The sequence below is a fragment of the Saimiri boliviensis genome, chromosome 2 (assembly GCF_048565385.1).
Source record: "Saimiri boliviensis isolate mSaiBol1 chromosome 2, mSaiBol1.pri, whole genome shotgun sequence".
NCBI classification, from domain to species: domain Eukaryota; kingdom Metazoa; phylum Chordata; class Mammalia; order Primates; family Cebidae; genus Saimiri; species Saimiri boliviensis.
This window is the reverse complement of record NC_133450.1, coordinates 131,061,987-131,080,919: the sequence shown is the minus strand read 5'-3', so window position 1 is coordinate 131,080,919 and position 18,933 is coordinate 131,061,987. Positions and strand designations below refer to the sequence as shown.

At 51.7% G+C, this 18,933-nt stretch overlaps 1 protein-coding gene across 5 annotated transcripts in view; it reads right to left on the bottom strand.

Moving 5' to 3' along the window:
- The window catches only part of ASPG (asparaginase), a 29,482-nt gene extending 23,445 nt beyond the window's left edge, over positions 1 to 6,037 (bottom strand). For all 5 annotated transcript variants that reach the window (XM_039462960.2, XM_010344082.3, XM_074394374.1 and 2 more), the window contains exon 1: positions 5,873 to 6,037. In XM_039462960.2, coding sequence (XP_039318894.1) covers positions 5,873 to 5,954 — 82 coding nt within the window. In that variant the 5' untranslated portion in view covers positions 5,955 to 6,037. The remainder of the gene's footprint in view (positions 1 to 5,872) is intronic.
- Positions 6,038 to 18,933: the final 12,896 nt, after the last annotated feature.

Sequence of the window (18,933 nt, the reverse complement as noted above, 5' to 3'; positions counted from 1 at the left end):
TCACAAATTACCCCAAAATTGGGCGTTAAAGCGGCCCCCTCTAATATCCCTCCAGCTGTGCCCTCCCCGCCATCCCCCTCCACCGCTGGGTTCAGCCAGGTCTCCACATCTCCGACTGCTAAGTTGCTGGCCCCGGAACACCAGCCCGTTGGCCCCGTGGAGGTCTGCAGCACCCACGGTCTCCCCTGGCCTTGCACGAAGCCCCATGGGCCCCCAGGACATTTCCGGAGGAGTGGACGATGCAGGTCAGCTGAGGTGCAGCTGCTGACAAAATCATCCCCACCAGCATGCTCAGCCAGCAGACGGGGGAGCCCACGTGTTTGTCTGCCCGTCCACCCTCCGAGGCGCCAAAGGTGCAGCCAGGACACGGGCTGCCAGAACATAGGCCTGGACTCTGCCTGGTGAACCCCAAGGGCCCAACCTCAGACCCCAGGCATCAGGGGCTCAGCATCCCCCCCACACGTGTCCAGGTGTCCCCGTCTCATGTGTGGTAGGCTGGAAAAGGACCCCAGAAGACATCCACATCCCAGAGGCGGGCATGGTCCTCACGCCTGGAATCCCAGCACTTTGGGAGGCCGAGGAGGGTGGATCACGAGGTCAGGAATTCAAGACCAGCCTGGCCAACATGTTGAAACCGTCTTTATGAAAAATACAAAAAGTAGCTGGGTGTGGCGGCAGGCGCCTCTAGTCCTAAGTACTCGGGAGGCTGAGGTGGGAGAATCACTTGAACCTGGCTGGCGGAGGCTGCAGTGAGCCAAGATCGCACCACCGCACTCCAGCCTGGGTGACAGAGTGAGACTCTGTCTCAAAAAAATTAAATACATAAAAATAAAAAAGATGTCCCCGTCCCAATCCTCTGCACCTGTGGTGTCACCTCATATGAAAGCATCTTTGCAGATGTGATGATGTTAGGGGCTGTGAGGCAGAAGGTGGCCCTGGACTGTTCAGGTGAGACCTAAATGCCTCTCATGATTTCTTACAAGAGGGAGGCCACAGGGCACCGGCAGGCGGGCCACACGGAGGAGAAGGCCGTGTGACGACGGGGCAGAGCGGCCCTTGGAGATGCAGCCACAAGCCAAGGAGTGTGGCAGCCACCACGCAGCAGAGGTGGCAGGGTGGCTCCTCCTGCAGAGCCTCCAGAGGGACTGGGGCCCTGTGGCACCTTGGCTCAGCCCGGGTAACCCCTCTCAGGCCCCGGCCTCCAGCGGTGTTCAACCGCCCGGCACAGTGGCCACAGGAAACAAAACGTCACTCCCCATCCTCCGACGGGTGAAGCTGGGGTGTCTGTGGAAGTCTGTGGACCCGCTCGTGGGGAGGTGGAGGGGGCACATGTGGTCTGGTCTTGTGGGCCACGCTCACGTTGTGCAAGGTGGCTCGTGGGGCAGCGGCTTCCAGGAACTTCCAGGAACACTGCAGAGTGGTGACGCGGCCAGGCCGGAGGAGGACGTGGTCCCTGCCTTCCCTGCCGGGGGACGGAAATTGGCCAAAGACACACTAAACTCCCTTGGCGTCCTCCTCTCTGAGCAAAACTCTGTACCTGTGCTTTTGCAGGGGTTGTTTTGGCTCATGCCTGTAATCCCAGAACTCCGGGAGGCTGACGCAGGACGATCATTTGATCCCAGGAGCTCTGGGCAATTTTTTTTTTTCTTTTTTTGTTTTTGAGATAGAGTGTCACTCTGTTGCCTCCAGCCCCAGGGCTCAAGCGATTCTCGATTCTCTTGCCCCAGTCTCCCGGGTAGCCGGGATTATAGACATGTGCCACCACACCTGGCTAATTTTGTATTTTTAGTAGGGATGAGGTTTTACCATGTTGGCCAGGCTGGTCTCAAACTCCTGACCTCAAGTGATCTGCCCGCCTTGGCTTCCCAAACTGTTGGAATTACAGGCATGAGCCACCGTGCCTGGCCAAATTCAGACCTAAACTGTCGCCAGTAAATTTTTCTTGCCAAGCTGCGAGTGGACCACGTTCCGATGCCGGGGGTCCGATCCCTCCCCCAGCAGTCAGTTGTGGGCGTCAGCAGCCGTTCCAACAGGTGTGTAGGGCACCAGTTTGTTTGTTTGTTTGAGACAGGTTCTCGCTCTGTCACCTAGGCTTGAGTGCAGTGGCACTATTTCAGCTCGCTGCAACCTCCGCCTCCCAGGTTCAAAGCAATTCTCCTGCCTCAGCCTCCCCAGTAGCTGGGACCACGGGTGCCCGCCACCACATCTGGCTTTTTTTTTTTTTGTATTTTTAGTAGAAACAGGGTTTCACCATGGTCTAGAACTCCTGACCTCAACTGATCCGCCCACCTCGGCCTCCCAAAGTGCTGGGATTACAGGCGTGAGCCATCATGCCTGGTCAGCCAGGGCAATTTTCTTTTATTGTTTTAAATAAACACCGGCTCTCACATCTAACTCTGATTTTGTAACTTGTACTTTCTCAATGAGGGCCCTCCAAAATCTTCAAGAGCTCCAGAACCTGAACCGTCCGGCCTCTGCCTGGGACCTCTTCCCCAGCCCAGCCAGGCAGGTGATTGAGTTCGCTGGTGACGCAGAAACTCCTAGGCCCTGCCAAGCACCTGGAAGGGAGGCTTTGCTCACTAGGACAGTGGGTGCCGTGAAGCCAAGCTTGGGCACAGAGCCTGTGAACATGTAGCACCCATTCAGGAAGGAGGTCCAGGCCAAGAGCACAGAGGCCACTGCAGTGACCGAGAAGCCACGGGCGTCACTCCACCGACAGTCTCGGCTGCTGTGGCCAGTGGGCAGGGAGCTGCTCTTAGCTGCCTGGCCCCAAAACTCTGCCCTCCCTGCTGTGCCTGCCAGGAGCCAGGCTCAGGAGGGATTCAGGCAGGCTGGCAAGCAGGTGGGGTTCCCAGCTTGCACAGGAAGCCTTCAAATTTCTCAGCTGCGCAGAACGTGGCCACTGATGCCAGCTTGGGCTTGGGGTTACCAGCTCTTTTTGGATTCACTATGCCCTTTGACCTGTGAAACCTTTGATGAACTCAGAGAAGGGGTGGGTCTAGGGCTGTGCCCGCTGCCATCGCCTCTGCCCTCCCTGAACTCTGGCAGAGCTCCAGGTGTGCAGCGTTCCACCCACAGGCCACTGTTGACCAGCAGGCGGAGAAGCCATTCCAACAGCACTCCCCTCGCACCTCCCCGGGAAGGCCAGAGCCCACGTCAGCAGTGCGGAGGGAATAAATCACTGACGTCTGGCGGGGCTGGACCTCAGCACTCATGGGGGCGTGGAGGGGCCTGGCTCCCTCCCTGGCCTGTGAGTGCTGCCCTCCCTCCTGGAAGCCTCATCACTTCCCACACCATGAGGCTCTGCGCATCCCAGGACTCCTGACTGTTGTCACACAGCAGAGCTGGCCCGAGGCCCCTAGTCTCCCACAGCCCGGGCCCCTGGCTTCCCCGCTGCTCCGTGGCTGTGGGTGGCCCCCTCATCAGGGAGACAGTGGAGACCAGATCTCCTGTCTCTTCCTCCTTCATCCTCTGGGCTGAACCCATGTGCTCCCTAGAAGCCTTTCTAAAGTGGAGAGGGTGAGCAGTGAGAGTGCCAGCCACGGGGGCACAGGAGAGCCTGGGGCTGACAGCAGCTTCCTCCCAGAAGCCCGCAGTGTGGAGCCAGGAGATGCTGCCTCCTCCTGCGATAAGAGAGACACTCGCCTCCACAGGGGTTCTTGACACCTGCCCTTGCTGCTGGGACAGGCTGGCTGCTCGGAGCTCACGAGAGCTCGGGAGGGACCCGCTCCTGCAGGTTCCTAGAAGCGGACGCCCCACATGGGTCAGCTAGCAACTGCGGGGGGTGACCTCGTAACTACACAAGGACAGGCTGCTGAGCACAAGCCGGAGCCTGCTGGCCTCCTCCTCTGTCCGGAGCCTGGCGACCCAGTGAACGGAGCACTGAAGGCTCTCAGGAGGCTGCTTCAGGCCTGAAGACTGGCACCCCACACCCAGTTTCCAGCATCGAAGTCTCTCGTTTCCCACCCAGACACCGGACCTCACAGCCAGAAACATGGTGCACGTGTGTGAGCGTGCCCACGGGCTGCTGCAGTGAGCACCCAGGGCCCGGCACAACGGGTGTGGGGGGGTTGCAGTCAGAGTCCGCCTGTCCCTGAAGCTCCAGCCACCCAAGACCTTTGTGTTGAGCTCAACAAAACTGCAGTTGGCCACACACCAAGCCTGGTGGGGTAGCGTCAGGGCCGTCAGACGAGGCCCGGAGTCCACGGATCTATTCCCCACTTGGGGGCAGCTCTGGCCGGCTCCAGCCCGCTGGGCTCCCCTGCCCTCCCCCACCCTTTGTCCTGCAGGCCTTGTGTCCTCAGAGAAGCCCTCCCTGGGCCACCCCCAAAAATCCACGCCACCCACACACTGGGCCCTGGCAAATCCCGCCCCTGGGACTAGCTCCTTAATGCATGCCAACCCTTCGATGGCAGCCTCTGTCACTGGCTTATGAGGGCCAAGCACAGGAACCATGTCACTCTGTCAGTGGAGTATCACACAGGAGCATTTGCCAAGCTGCGAACGACTTTGTCCCAGTCACAGGCAGAGAGAGGGAGAGGGCAGAATAGGGTCCCGGTAGCTGGACAGCCACATTCCTGGTGCCTGTGCCCCTTGTGGGCGAGCCCCACTGGGCTTTGTCTCCTGGGCTGGGCACGGAGTGGGCCTCCCCAGGGGTCTGCACCGGCCACAGTGCGGCGGGTGGAATCTGAGAGCACCAAGAGAGCACTGGTGGCTTCTGAGCGGCCACTTCAGCATGAAGGGGTGGCCGGGAGGGGCAACTGCCGGGGAACAGGTCGTGAGAATGGACAGGGAAAGGAGGGGCCGGGAAGTGGTTGGCAGACTGGCAAGGGACAAGAGAATGTTCTGGTCCTGCCAGGGGAGGCCCTGGAGCTCTGGCAGAGCCAGAGAGGGTCCCAGCTGCCTCAGCAGTGAGAACTGTCGTGGGCACAAGCAGGAGTATGGGGAGAGGGGCCGGCTGGGGCAGCAGGGAGTGGGAGGAGGAGTTGAAAGGGCTCCCGAGAGAAAGGCAGCCAGTGGACCGTGGAGGGTTGCAAAGAAGTTGGACATGGCCCGAGGGGACTGTCCTGGCCCCGAGGTGGGAGCACCCCACATCACAGCAGTGCCCACGTGAAGGCCCCAGGCTCCTCCTGGGAGCACCTGGGCATTCTGGGGGCTCCAGTGCAACTGTCCTCTCCCCATCCTGGTGGCCTCAGGTTCCCCAAGCTACCATCCTTCCTGTGCCCAGCCCAGGCTGGCAGCACTGTGTGGAGTCCCATGGAGCTCGGCGCCTGTCCCAGGCACTGACCCTACCCAGGCAGAACGCAGCCCAGGTGCAATTGCTGGTCTCTGATCAACCAGGTCCATGCCGGGGCAGAGGAAGCAGGCTCTGAGGCCACCTTGGATGTGAACGTGTGTGTCCCCGCAAGTGCCAGGCACTACTGCCGGGCCAGGACCCCAGGGGATGGGGACAGCCTGCAGGGTGTCGCTGGTGAGGGGGTCCTCGCAGCCTCCTAAGCCTTCCGGGCTTGTGTGTCCGGGGCAGGGGAAGCAGGCGATGCCCTGGGCCCCTCCCGCCCCATATTCCAGGGCTCCAGGGCGCTGGCCCTGAGAGGCGCAGCGGCAGCACAGGGGGCCTGGCCCCAGGGTCGCAAGGCGCTGCGAGAGCACCGCCACGGCGACGACCGGGCCGCGACCTCCTCTCTCCAGGTGGCGGCTCCAAACGCCAGGACGGCGGCGGCCCTTGAAAGGCCGGACCGAAGGAGAGGTACCCCAGCCCGCACCCTCACCCTCGCCACATCCATCCAGGTGCGGATCTGACCCCCCACACCCACCCTGAGTGCAGGACGGCCCAAGGCTCCCGCCCCCGCCCGGGGCACTGGGTAGGACTCACCGCCCAGCTCGCTCCGCATGCCGATGGTACCGCCGGTGTAGACGGCCAGCAGCCTCCGCTCGGGCCCCACCGCGCGCGCCATGCCTCCCGGGGACAGCGGGTGTGGACGGGGTGCGGCGGGGACGCGGGGCCTGCAGGACTCAGGGACTGCCGGGAGGCGGCCCGGGGCGCGGAGGGCACCCTGGGAGGGCGGGGCCGGCGGGGGCGCCCCCGGGGATGGGGCGGGCGGGACCTGGGGCGGGGCCCGGCGGCATCTGGGCCGACAGGGACGCCTGCCTTCCTGGGCTTTCTCTCAGCACCGGGAAAGGCAGGTCTGCCCTCCGCAACAGCGATTTTGTAACTTTAATAACTTTAGTTTTCATAAACCACCCAGGTAAATAATTAGAATAAATGTAATGAAATCAATACTCGTAAACAAACATCGTAATTTTGAATCTAAAGTTAAACAATAGATATCTCATTATTTGAATATTTTCCCAAAAATCAAAAAGGCATTTTATTTTATTTTATTTTTTTTTTTTTTTTTTTTGAGACAAGAGTCCTGCTCTGTTGTCAGGCGGAAATGCAGTGGCCAGTGAGAGGTTGCTCACTGCAACCTCTGCCTCTCCGGTTCAAGTGATTCTCCTGCCTCAACCTCCAGAGTAGCTGGGATTACAGGCACCTGCCACCATGCCCAGCTAATTTTTGTAGAGACGGGTTTCACCACGTTGGCCAGGATGGCCTCTGTTGCATACAGATGCTCCGTGCTGCAAAGAAAAGTCAGCACTGAGACAAAGGATCTCTCAGCAAGGCAATTTTACTTTCTGCAGAAAGGGTGCTCCTGTTAGCCATCTTCCTAGGAGAGTACGACAAACAAAGGAAAGCAGACATGCATACTTTTTATGCATTTGGGGTCGTCCTCACTGCTGTGTCTGATCTCCCTTGGTTGGAGCTAGACCTCACAATCTAAACTAAAACCCAATTGGCTAATAACTTAAAACTTTTCTAAACAGGTAAAAGCATGGAGAACAAAAAGGAAGTCTAGATAAGGAAGGGGCGTAGGCTGCGAGCTGCGACATGCCCGTGAGCACGTCCAGCACAGACATCCTGGATAAAGTACAAGGACAAAGAACATATCACGGTAAGCACATCTGACCGCTATGTAGGAAAGGGCTTAAGGAGAGTGAAGAAAAGCAAGACAGCTTTGACAAAGTGCTTAAAACAAACCATTACTTCTAACACTTACAACTATTCTTTAACAAGAAAGGAAACGTTGAAGAGGAACTTTCCTACTTCCCACAGTCTCGATCTCTTGACTTCGTGATCCACCCGCCTCAGCCTCCCCAAGTGCTAGGATTACAGGTGTGAGCCATTGTGACTGGCCAAAAAAAAATTTTTTTATAGGAGAAAGAATCTTGTATGGTAAATTCTTGTCCTAAAGCAAATTAACTTGTTGTTTAAAAAGAGGGATGTTTAAGACAAATCAGAAACTTGAGGCATGTCAGAGATTGTATAAGTCATGAAATAATTTATGAAAGGGAATTTATGCAAGAAATGTACAATTGAAGGTGATGAGACCTCCTAAATGCTTCATAAAAAGCCACTATAACTCTTAGCTGCTAGGGAAGGCCAAGGACACATGGAGTTAAATGCTGGAACAAGCCAGATGTTACCTGCACTTCTGTCTAAGCACCAGGCTTCACAACTAGTACGTCATCAAAGTCCTGAACTTACCAAGGTTTTCGCCAAAAGTAAAGCTTGCTAAAAGTATAACATGCATTTAGAACTACTGAAAAACATGCAAGGTGTGTAAGGAAAGTAAAATATACTTTCGGTAAAAAGATGATGAGGAGGCATTAGAATGTGGATTTTTGCCTAAATTAAAAGATTAAAGGATTGTTATAAGTTGGATAAGATAAAAAGGAAGGTTTAAGCAAGTTGTAAAAGGTTAATTGTAAAGGAAATTCTGTGTGTAAACATACTCGCTAAAGTTAAAGGAGTATTATCCAGTTTTTCTGTAAATTAAGCATTAAAATAAAAGCACAATGGGCTTCTCTTAGAACACTAACGTGCTCTTTAACAAAAATCATATTGGTGTATAAAAGGTCTATGAAAATCTAACCTTATGGTCAAACATTAAAATTGGGTAAATGTATCTGTAAGGTCTTATTAAAAATTGGGGTTTACCATGAATAATACACTAATGTAAAGGTGAAATTTGGCTTATTTGCTATTAAAGTCATACAGAAAGCCTTGTCAAATATAAAATGGCATTTGGCTTTCTTCAAGCTATGTTTGTATAAATGTGTTATTGGTATGTGTTCCAAAGTTATGGGAGACTCCTATAATTCTGATATATCTTAGAGCACGTTATCAGTAATAATTATAGCTGTTATGTGAAAATTACTGTGTACTACAGAGGTAACACGTATCCTTGTCAATTGTCTTTAACTGCGGCTGCCCTAGAACTGTCTGTCATCCATAAACAATTGTTGTCTCGTTACCTCTCCAGAAGGTGGTTTTTATAATCAGCTGCAAAGCTCTAACAGGTGCTCTTGAATGCAGGTTTCTGATAACTTTAGAGATTGTGACATCATAATAGAGGAAAAATGTTCTGGACTCTTGAACTAAAACATTCATTAATATCAAGCAGGTCAGGAATTAACTGCATGAACGGAACTAATAGGAGACTGGAGTGATCTTTTGAACTTTTTAAGTTTTCTTTTTTTTTTTTCTTTGAGACAGTGTTTCACTCTTGTTGTCCAGGCTGGAGTGCAACGGCGCGATCTCGGCTCACTGCAACCTCCGCCTCCCGGGTTCAGGCAATTCTCCTGCCTCAGCCTCCTGAGTAGCTGGGATTACAGGCACACGCCACCATGCCCAGCTAATTTTTTGTATTTTTAGTAGAGACGGGGTTTCACCATGTTGACCAGGATGGTCTCGATCTCTCGAACTCGTGATCCACCTGCCTCGGCCTCCCAAAGTGCTGGGATTACAGGCTTGAGCCACCGCGCCCGGCCCTATGTATTCATAAGTTATGGCAATATAACTTTTGCATAAATGCAATAAAAATCTGCTTCTTTTATAACTGAACACAATTGGAGAAACTGGTTATTTTCGCAGGGCTTTGACTGGAATGGTATGCTCTCTTCTGAGGAATCAAACTTGCCTTATGAAGTCAATAAGGCCCTTGGAAACTGGCCTCACACTCTGTGCACACAGTTCCTGAACAGGGTTCTGACCTGTGGTGAGTAAAGAATGTCACTTTCTGACAGGCCAGGAACCTCAAGTTATCCTGGAACCTCAAGAGGAAAGAAATTAGCCCAACTTATAGGTATTTAATGGTAAAAATCCACAGCTGGGTATGGGTTTTAAAGAGGTCTTATCTCAGATTCCTCCTAAGGAACAAAGTTCCATCAAAGCCAATTTAAAAGGCCTAGATAAAACATAATTATTCTTGACGCACTGTATATGAATAATTATGCATAATAAAGCAAAGTATAATACAGTGAGTGTAACAAAGCAAGCCAGTCCTACCATGATTTGTCTTTTAATAAAAATGGGAAAACTGGAAAGAGAAAAATTATGTTTCAAAAACTACAGTTACACTGTTGTTAAATTCTAGTCTTGCCTGATGGTCTTCAGTTTTTATTATTTGGATTAAATTCTAATTTTTCTGGCTACAAGTATCCAAAATAATGTTTTCAGTTTTTTTCCTTTTTTTTTTCTTTTTTTTTTCCTTTTTCCCCATTTTTCCTAAGGAGAAATCACTGAAACCTAAGCTATGCTTTCTTAAAGGCCTGTGAACTGAAGATTAGATTAGAGGCAGCAGGCACTGCCTCTAATCCCCCGAAATAAAGAGTGCTACCAAGAACAAATCACCCTCTTCCACTCCTGCACTGGGTTCATTGCCCCATAACAATGATGTCCCCCCGCCAAGCAGGAAGTAGCCAGAAAGAACACGGCGCCCCTCGTCCTTTTATAACTAAAGAGTCTGGATTGACAGACAAGAGCATCACCGTCTTGGATAAACACTGCCATTTTAAGTTCCCTTTGATTAAAAAACTGCCTAAAGCCAGCCCAAAACACATCAGCCTAATGGCTAAAGTCAACACGACCATAAACCATGAGTAACATCCCCAACCTGAAACATGCCAACCCCGAGATGACCTCCCCTCCAATGAGACATTCAATCCTGATGATAAACTTTCCCTCACATGGAAACACGCTAAGCTTGCGATAAGCTCCCACCTTCCTAAACCCTTAATGATCCTTAGTCTGTAAGAGAGATCGCTCTTGACTGAAATTGGCCAGAGGTCCCTCTCCGGTTCATTCTCCAAAATAAACCTGTCTTTGACTGTTGAGCCACTTTTCATGTTCCTTTCCTTTTTTTTTTTTTTTTTTTTTTTTTGAGACGGAGTCTCATTCTGTCACCAGGCTGGAGTGCAGTGGTGCCATCTTGGCTCACCGCAACCTCCACCTCCTGGGTTCAGGCAATTCTCCTGCCTCAGGCTCCAGAGTAGTTGGGACCACAGGTATGCACCACCATTCCCAGCTAATTTTTATATTTTTAATAGAGACAGGGTTTCACCATGTTGACCAGTCTGGTCTCAATCTTTTGACCTCATGATCCACCTGCCTCAGCCTCCCAAAGTGCTGGGATTACAGGCATGAGCCATCATGCTCGGCCATCTTTCCTCTTTCTTTAACTCTTACAGAGCCCACCCTGCTTCACTCCCCAGAGACGCCAGGAGGGCAGGGCAGTGGTGGGTACAGGGTCCCAGGAGGGTCCGAAGCTGCAGGCTTGATCCCAGGTGGAGAGAAGATCCACTGCCTCCTCACCTCCTGGGACCTTGACTGCCCAGGGCACTGATGCACCTTGGCGGGGGCCGGCATTTGACACTGATTCCATAGAATTATTATTATTTGAGATGGAGTCTTGCTCTGTTGTCTAGGCTGGAGTGCAATAGCACGATCTTGGCTCACTGCAACCTCCACCTCCCAATTCTCATCCCCCTAAATAGCTGGGATTACAGGTCCGTGCCACCACACCCAGCTAATTTTTTTTTTTTTTTTTTTTTTTTTTTTTGTATTTTTGGTAGAGACAGGGTTTCACCATGTTGGCCAGGCTGGTCTTGAACTCCTGACTTCAAGTGATCCACCTGCCTCCGCCTTCCTAAGTGCTGGGTGTGTGTTGCTGTGCCTGGTCACATAGAATTATTTTGATAGTCACAGTGCAAAGGTAATCTTGTCTGCAGAGAAGCAAATGCATTCTGTGCAGCGAGGGTCTGTGTCAGTTTTCTGGGACTGCGGTAATAGAATGCATGATTTACCGTGCGAGGAGGTCCACTTCTCACAGTTCTGGGGCCGGAGGTCTAAGGACAGGGTGTCACGGGTTGGAGTCCTCTTGGTCTGTCTCCTGGGCACGCAGATGGCGCCTCCTTGCTGTGCCTTCCTCTGTGCAGTCACGCATCCTGATGTACCTCCAGATGTCCAGACTTTCTCTTCTTATAGACACCAGTCATACTGAATTTGGGGCCTCGTTTTAATTCAACCATCTCTTTAAAGTCTACCTCCAAATACAGTTGCGTTCTAAGACACTGGGGTTCAGGGACTTCGACATTTGAATCTGAAGGAGGCAATCCAGCCCATCACAGCCCCTGAAAATCCAGTTTCACACGCGTTTGCACATTTCTGTCAATATTCCTCATCTGTGTGTTTCAGGACTTCTCCCCTGGGCGGGTCTCACAGCTGCCTGGGCTAGGGAGGCTCTTCCATGTGTGCTCACCTGCATCCCTGTCTCACCCTTTTCAGGGAATCACCCTTTAACAACCTGCCTGCCACCATAAATCCCAGGAAACCATGTTTGGGGCCAGGGCAGCCTTCACTGGCGGTAATACCCACTGGAGTGGCTTTTCTCCCAAGTGTAAGGAGCCCCATCAGGTTTCTGCTGTCAAAACCTCACAAGCACCAGGCTGGATGCTGCAGCTTCGCCTGCGGACACCTCTGGCCTTTGGGCAGCTCCACTGTCATGCTTTTGCTTGCATCCACCTACGCCTGCAGTGTCCTCAGACGGAAAGTTTCATGCTACACGTGTTGAAGGCTGGCTCTGTGCCAGGTGCCTCTCTAGGCATGGGGGACGCCACCCCTGTCCTCCTGAGTGTACCTGCCGGGATGGGGGCTACAACAGAGAAAAATGCCAGCGTCTGGCAGTGGCAGTGCCCTGAGGAACACTCAGGGAACAGAGTGACAGGCAGTGCTGTTTACAACAGGGTGGCCAGGGAAGTCCTCTCCAAAGGGCTGGCATTGGAGTAAGGTCAGCATGCCAGGCAGGGACAGGATGCCAGGTTGGGACAGGTGCTGAGGCCCAAGGCGGGAGTGAGTGTGGCCCCAAAGTGCCCAGGTCAGTGGGGCAACAGCACTCGGAGAGAGGGGTCGCCCACTGAGTGACTGTGGTGCCAGGTGAGGACCCTCTATTTAACCCCGCAGGTGAACGCCAGCCCTGCCAAGGGTCGGGCTGGCTTGTTTTTAAGGTGTGTTGAATGCATTCTGCTTGGAGGCCACCTGGGCAGTGAGTGTCCTGCAGTCAGCGGCACAGGAGCAGCACTAGAAGTCATGGCAACACTGAGTGGTCAGCAGAGACAAAAGACCCAGTCCAAGCCTGGACATTCCAGCCTCTCTCCAGGAGGAGGAGAGAACCCATGACCGTGAGGGAAGAAGCCCAGGAAGTGATCTGCACATGAAGGCCTGGGGCTTAGAAACGGGGGGCCAGAAGCTGGTCATGCGTGAAGCAAGGTGGAGGCTGCTGCGGCCTCACCCCGGGTGAGTGGAGAGGACAAACGTCTGTCCCCCTGGAGGGACACTCGGCCATCATCATGGTGCCTGCTGCTGAAGGAAAGGCTCCCCCCAGGAGCTGGGTAAAAAGGTGCCAGTGTGGCAGCTGTTCCCCTGCTCCTGCCCTCTGGCTCCCGGTCCAGTGTCCCCAAACTCCCCTCTTCCCCTGAACAGGCAGTGCCAGGAGTGAGTCCAGGGAACCTGCGCAGCCCCAGCCAAGTCCTCAGGTTCTGCCCGCCCCTCCTTTATCAGTTTTATTTCTGATTGTTTAGAAAAAGTGTTTCCTTGGCCACCCAGAGGTCCCCTCATCCCCTCTTCTCACTTCCCATCTGCACCCTCCCCAGTGGCCCTCTTAAACACAGCGCAGGAGAGCTCTCTGTGGGACCCTCCTAGAGCGTGCAGAAAATCCACCCCGACCCCACCCCACCCAGAGGGACATCTGCCATTTGACAGCGCTCCACGGTCCGGGCCGCCCTAGAGCCCTGCCGACCTTGCTCCCTCCCGGCCCAGCTTTTCTGCACCCCTTCTTCTAGAGGGGTCCCCAGACGCGGCCCCTCACGCCGGCAGCAGCACCTGGAGGCTGTGGAAACCGAAGCGCAGGCCCCGACGGTGACTCCGGGTGGGGCCCGGGAGTCCAGGCCCTGACCCTGTGCGGGGTGATGCTGATACAAGTGCACATTTGGGAACCACTGGTCTAGAACGAAGGCCGGCAAACCAGGGCGCCACCCCCAGACCTGGCACACCTGTTTGTGTAAGCACAGTTTCCTTGGAACGGCCACACCCACTCATTTATGATGCATTGCAGAGATGCCAGGGGGACAGGCCCCCATGGCCACGCTGCGGCTGGCCTTCCAGAGGCAGAGACGCGGGAGGAAGCGCCTGAGAGCTGAGCAACAGGCCACAGGAACACCCCACATACTCATGCCTGCCCTTGGCCGTTCACTGGGGTAGGCCTTGGTCCGGGGCGATCACCTCCACCCTGAAGCTGGGGGACCTCAGGTCACAAGCTCTGCTCTTCAATCCCCAGCTCCACACAAACAAGCCAAGACTCCTCCAGACGAGGCGAGGCACAGTGCTGCGGCCGCTGGTGAGGTGCGCAGTCCCCCAACCCGGGTTCTGGCCATGGCAGCAGGCCTGGGAAGAGAGGCTGGGAGGCCACGCGTCTTGAGCTGCTCAGGCTTTGTCGGTTGCCCTACACTGCCAGCCTTTATGGTACTGCCTAGGGGCCGGGAGCTGTTGCAGCCACCCTGCAAATCCGGGCACATCTAACCCCTGTAACCACAATGAGGCAGAGGATGATATTCCTTTTGGCGAGTAAGGAAACTGAGGCACACGGAGGGTCCCACAGCAGGTGAGCACTACACTGGGCTTGTGGACACCACATGGCTTCCTGACACTGTGCCCAAGCAGGGGCTGGCCCAGCCTGGGCCAGTGGGCTGGGGGGCGAACAGAGGTGTGTGGGGACTCCAGAGAGAAGCAGCCTAAGAAACTTTCCTATGGGGAAGAAGTCTTGAGGCCTGGGCAGGGAACTGTGTAGAGCTGGGCCATCTTTGGCAGAAGGCTGGACCCCAGGGGAGTGTGGGAACGCGAGGAAGGGTCACTATGTGAGCTAGGATGGCACCACTGCACTCCAGCCTGGCAACAGACCGAGCCCGTCTCATAAATAAATGAACAAGCACAAAGGACTTGAACAGACATTTCTCCAAAGATGACAGACAGATGGCCAAGAAGCATGTGAGAAGATGTCTGCTCAACATCACTCATCACCAGAGAAATGCAAACCAAGCCACATGGTGGCACCACCTTTTGGGATGGCTACTATCCAAAAAAAAAAAAAAAAAAAAAAAAAAAGTGTCTGCAAGAATATGGAGACACTGGAATTCTGTTCTGGTGCACTGCTGGTGGGCTTATAAAATGGTGCAGCCACCATGAAAAACAGTCTGGAGGTTCCTCAGGAAATTAAAATTACAACTACCATAGGATTCAGCAATTCATTTGAGAACACAGGCAGGATTGGAAAGGAAGGTCTCAAAGAGACATTTGCACACCCACATTCATAGCAGCACTGTTCACAAAAGCCAAGAGGTAGAAGCAACTCCATGTCCATCCCCAGTTGAGAGGATAAACAAAGTGGTATATACACAGAAAAGGAAGGAAATCCTCCCACGTGCTACCACGTAGGGTATGCTAAGTGAAATAAGCCAATCACAGAAAGACAAATACAGATGTTTACAACGGGATTATGTTCTAATAAACCCATCATAAGTCAAAAAAGTATTAAGTTCAACTGTCATAAATGAGGGACCCTCTGTACAATGTGATTCCACTTATATGGGGTACTACATGCTGTGGTCTGAATGCATCCCCTAAACTCACTTGTTGGAAACTTAATCCCCAGTGTGATAGTGTTTGGAAGTGGGGACTTTTAGGAGATGTTTAGGTCATGAGGACAAGCCCTCGTGAATGAGTTAATGCCACTATAAAAAGACCTGACTCAGGAAGTTTGGTCTTTTTCCCCTTCTGCCATGTGAGAACACAGCCTTCAAGGTGCCATCTTGGAAGCAGAGACCAGATCCTCACCAGACGCCAGATGCCAGCTCCTTGATCTTGGACTTCCCAGCCTCCAGAACTGTGAGAAATCTCTGTTATTTATAAATTACCCAGTCTCAGGTATTCTGTTACAGGAACTCAAAACGGACCGACTCTCTGAGGAGCCAAACATACAGACAAAAAGTGGAATGATGGCTGCCAGGGCTGGGAGGAGGGACTGAGAAGTCGCTTCCTTTAGCATCTTCCAGATCTGCGAGATGCTAAAGTTCCAGGATCCCTTTCCAACAAGGTGAATATACTTAACACTATTGAACTGCACACTTAAAAGCAGTTATGTTTTCTGCCACAATAAAAAAAAGTGAGCAGGCAAGGATGGACTAGAAGAAAATGTTTTCAAGACATATGCCAGACAAAGGACTTGCATTCTGACTAAAGAACCCCTACAGCTCAATAAAAATACAATAAACTCCCCAAAACAGGGCCCAAGACTTGAGCAGATACTTCGCAAAAGAAGGTAAGGGCAAATTTTAACATCAGGTTTGGAGACCAGGTGTGGTGGCTCATGCCTGTAAACCTAGCACCAGAAGGCAAGGCAGGAAGATGGATTGAGCCCAGGTGTTGGAGACCAGCCTGAGAAACACAGAGAAAGTTTTTCTCTACAAAAATTAAAAACTAGCTGGGTGTGGTGGTGCACACCTGTAGTCCCAGCTGCTCAGGAGGCCGAGGCAGGAGGATCACTTGAACCCAGGAAGTGAATCACACCACTGCACTCCAGCCTAGGCGATAGAGCAAGACCCTGTCGATAAAAAAATAAAAATATGTTAAGTTGAAGGGAACTAACTACTGAGAAGGCTAGAAACACGTCTAAATATAGGAGAGAAGATGTGCAGCAGCCACTACTCCTAGGATCAAGGACAACACCCATGTAAGAACAAACTTGAAAGAGGCCTGCTCTCACACCCCAGGCTGAGACTCAGACCTCTTTGAAGACAGAGTGCCTAAGGCCATGGAATGGCCAGAGGTGCAAAGGCTGGGCCTGGGGGGCTGGAAGCTGCCGATTGCTGAGACGTGCTGGGAAGCCACCTGCCGGCAAGCAGCACCAGAAACAGGAAGAGGCGCCCCTCCTCGTGCAGTGTCCCTCCAGTGCCCTCTGCCGGCAGTGTCTAACACTGCATCAGCTGGGAAAGACGAAATGTTTACAGGGTCTAGCTCCAGGATGCTGGACAGCAAAGAACGGTGGATTGACAGCTGAGAGACACAAGCTCCAACTGGCACGGAACTTAAGTTTTACAACCACTTTAGAAAATTTGGTAGTTTCTTACAAGATTAAACCACCACCTGTTCCATGACCCAGTAATCCCACAACTCAGGTAGTTATCCAAGAGAAACAAAAACATGTATCTACAAAGACTTGTTCACAGAAATTTTATTCATAATTGGCAAAAGTGAAAACAATCCAATGCCCATCAGTAGGAGTGTGTGTGTGTGTGTGTAATGTTTTGTTTTGTTTTGTTTTTTGACATGGAGTCTCTCCGTTGCCCCAGTTGGAGTTCAGTGGCGTGATCTCAGCTCACTGCAACCTCTACCTCCCAGGTTCAAGCGATTCTCCTGCCTCAGCCTTCTGAGTAGCTGGGATTACAGGGGGGCACACCACCACATCCGGCTAATTTTTGTATTTTTGGGAGAGTCAATGGTTCACCATGTTGGCCAGGCTGGTCTTGAACTTCTGCCCTCAGGTAATCCATCTGCCTCAGCCTCCCAAAGTGCTAGGATTACACACATGAGCCACCGTGCCCAGCCAAGAAACTGGTACATTTATACCATGGAAAAAAAGAGAACAAATTATGGACTTAAACATGTATGTTAGTCTGTTTTGTGCTAACATGATTAAAACCCAAACATTATATTGAGCAAAGGCAGCCTGATATGAAAGAGTATATACGGTAGGATTCCATTTTTATAAACTTTTACAACGATCAGAACTAATCTATAGGCCAGGCACAGTGGCTCATGCCTATAATCCCAGCATTTTGGGAGGCCAAAGCAGGCGGATCACTTGGGCTTAGGAGTTTGAGAACAACCTGGCTAACATGGTGAAACCTCATCTCTACTAAAAATACAAAAATTAGCCAGGCATGGTGGTATGACTCTGCAATCCCAGCTACTCGGGAGGCTGAGGCAGGAGAATTGCTTGAACCCAGGAGGCGAAGGTTGTGGTGAGCCAAGATCACACCACTGCACTCCAGCCTGGGTAAGAGAGCAAGACTCAAAACAAATCTATAGTGAAAGTAATCAGAAGGGTGGTTGTATACATGGGACTTTCTGTGGTGATGGAAATGTTCTGTTGTCCTAGCAGAGGAGTGCTTGCATGTGTGTATCAATTCATCAATGTTCACTGAACTAGAATTCAATCTGTACATTTCTCCGTATGTAAATTATGCCTCAAACGTTTTAAAGGGGAAACAAGAATCTCTGATCTAAAGCTATCTGAAAACAGGAGGCAATACAGACTATCACTGCTGAAGTTCCATTTCTTACCCTAAACTATCGTTTAGTTTTATACCATCCCAAATCAGAAGTTGTTGTAATGAACCTAAATGACCAATAATAAACAACAAAACTCTTAACGGCTCTCCAAATTCTTTTTCCTGTAAGCAAACATTGAAAATGTTATCAGGACTTGCTTCTTTCTCCATTGGTTCATATCATACAGGCTTACATATGCAGCTAGAACAGGCGAATGTAAGCATACTTTCTCCTTTTTGTTTTTGTTTTGAGACAAGGTCTTGCTCTGTCACCCAGGCTGGAGAGCAGTGGCACAATCATAGCTCATTGCAGCCTCAAACTCCTGGGCTCAAGCGATCCTCCCACCTCAGCCTCCCAAGTAGCTGGGACTCCAGACACACATCGCCACACTTGGCGATTTTATTTTTCTGCAGATGGGGGTCTCACTATATTGCCCAGACTGGTGCCATCCTCCTGCCTTGGCCTCCCAAAGTGCTAGGATTGCAGGCATGAACCACTGTGCCCAGTGTCTTTGTAAACTTTTATTTTTTTCTTTTTATAGATGTAGGGGGTACAGATGCAGTTTTGTTACATGGATATGTTTCCGAGTGAAGTCTGGGCTCTTGGTGTAACTGTCACTCTAGTAAAAGTGTACATTATACTCAATAGGCAATTTCTCATCCCTCTCCCCCATCCCACCCTTCCACCTTTTCCAAATTATTTCTAAATATGCCTCATGAAGTTGAAAGGAGCTATGCTTTCTTAACTTGCCATTATGTCCAATCAATGTTTCCAATTGTTGAGGTTTTTCTTCGGTTCTGAGATATTTGCTACTACTGATAGTTTGCAAGCTAGTGTATAGAAAAACTTCACCTTTGCCTACAAAGTCAAACGCTGCAGAGGCAGAACCTGCAGTTCTAAGAGAAATGGGCTAGATGGCAGTGCTGTTCTCTCGGTGACACTTCGCAGTTTACGTGGGAGGAAATGTGCCCTACTCTTGAACTGGTTCACTAAAGCTCAAGTGTAAGGAGCTCATTCATTATAAAATACAATTTAAGCAGAAAATATTACGTAAGTGATTCTACGCCCCTTTCTAATTACAGATCTTCAAAAACACAGTCTCACTTAAGACTCCCCTAAAGCCTTTGCCAGTCAGATTTCCACATTTTACTACTGCCATGTACCACATCGCA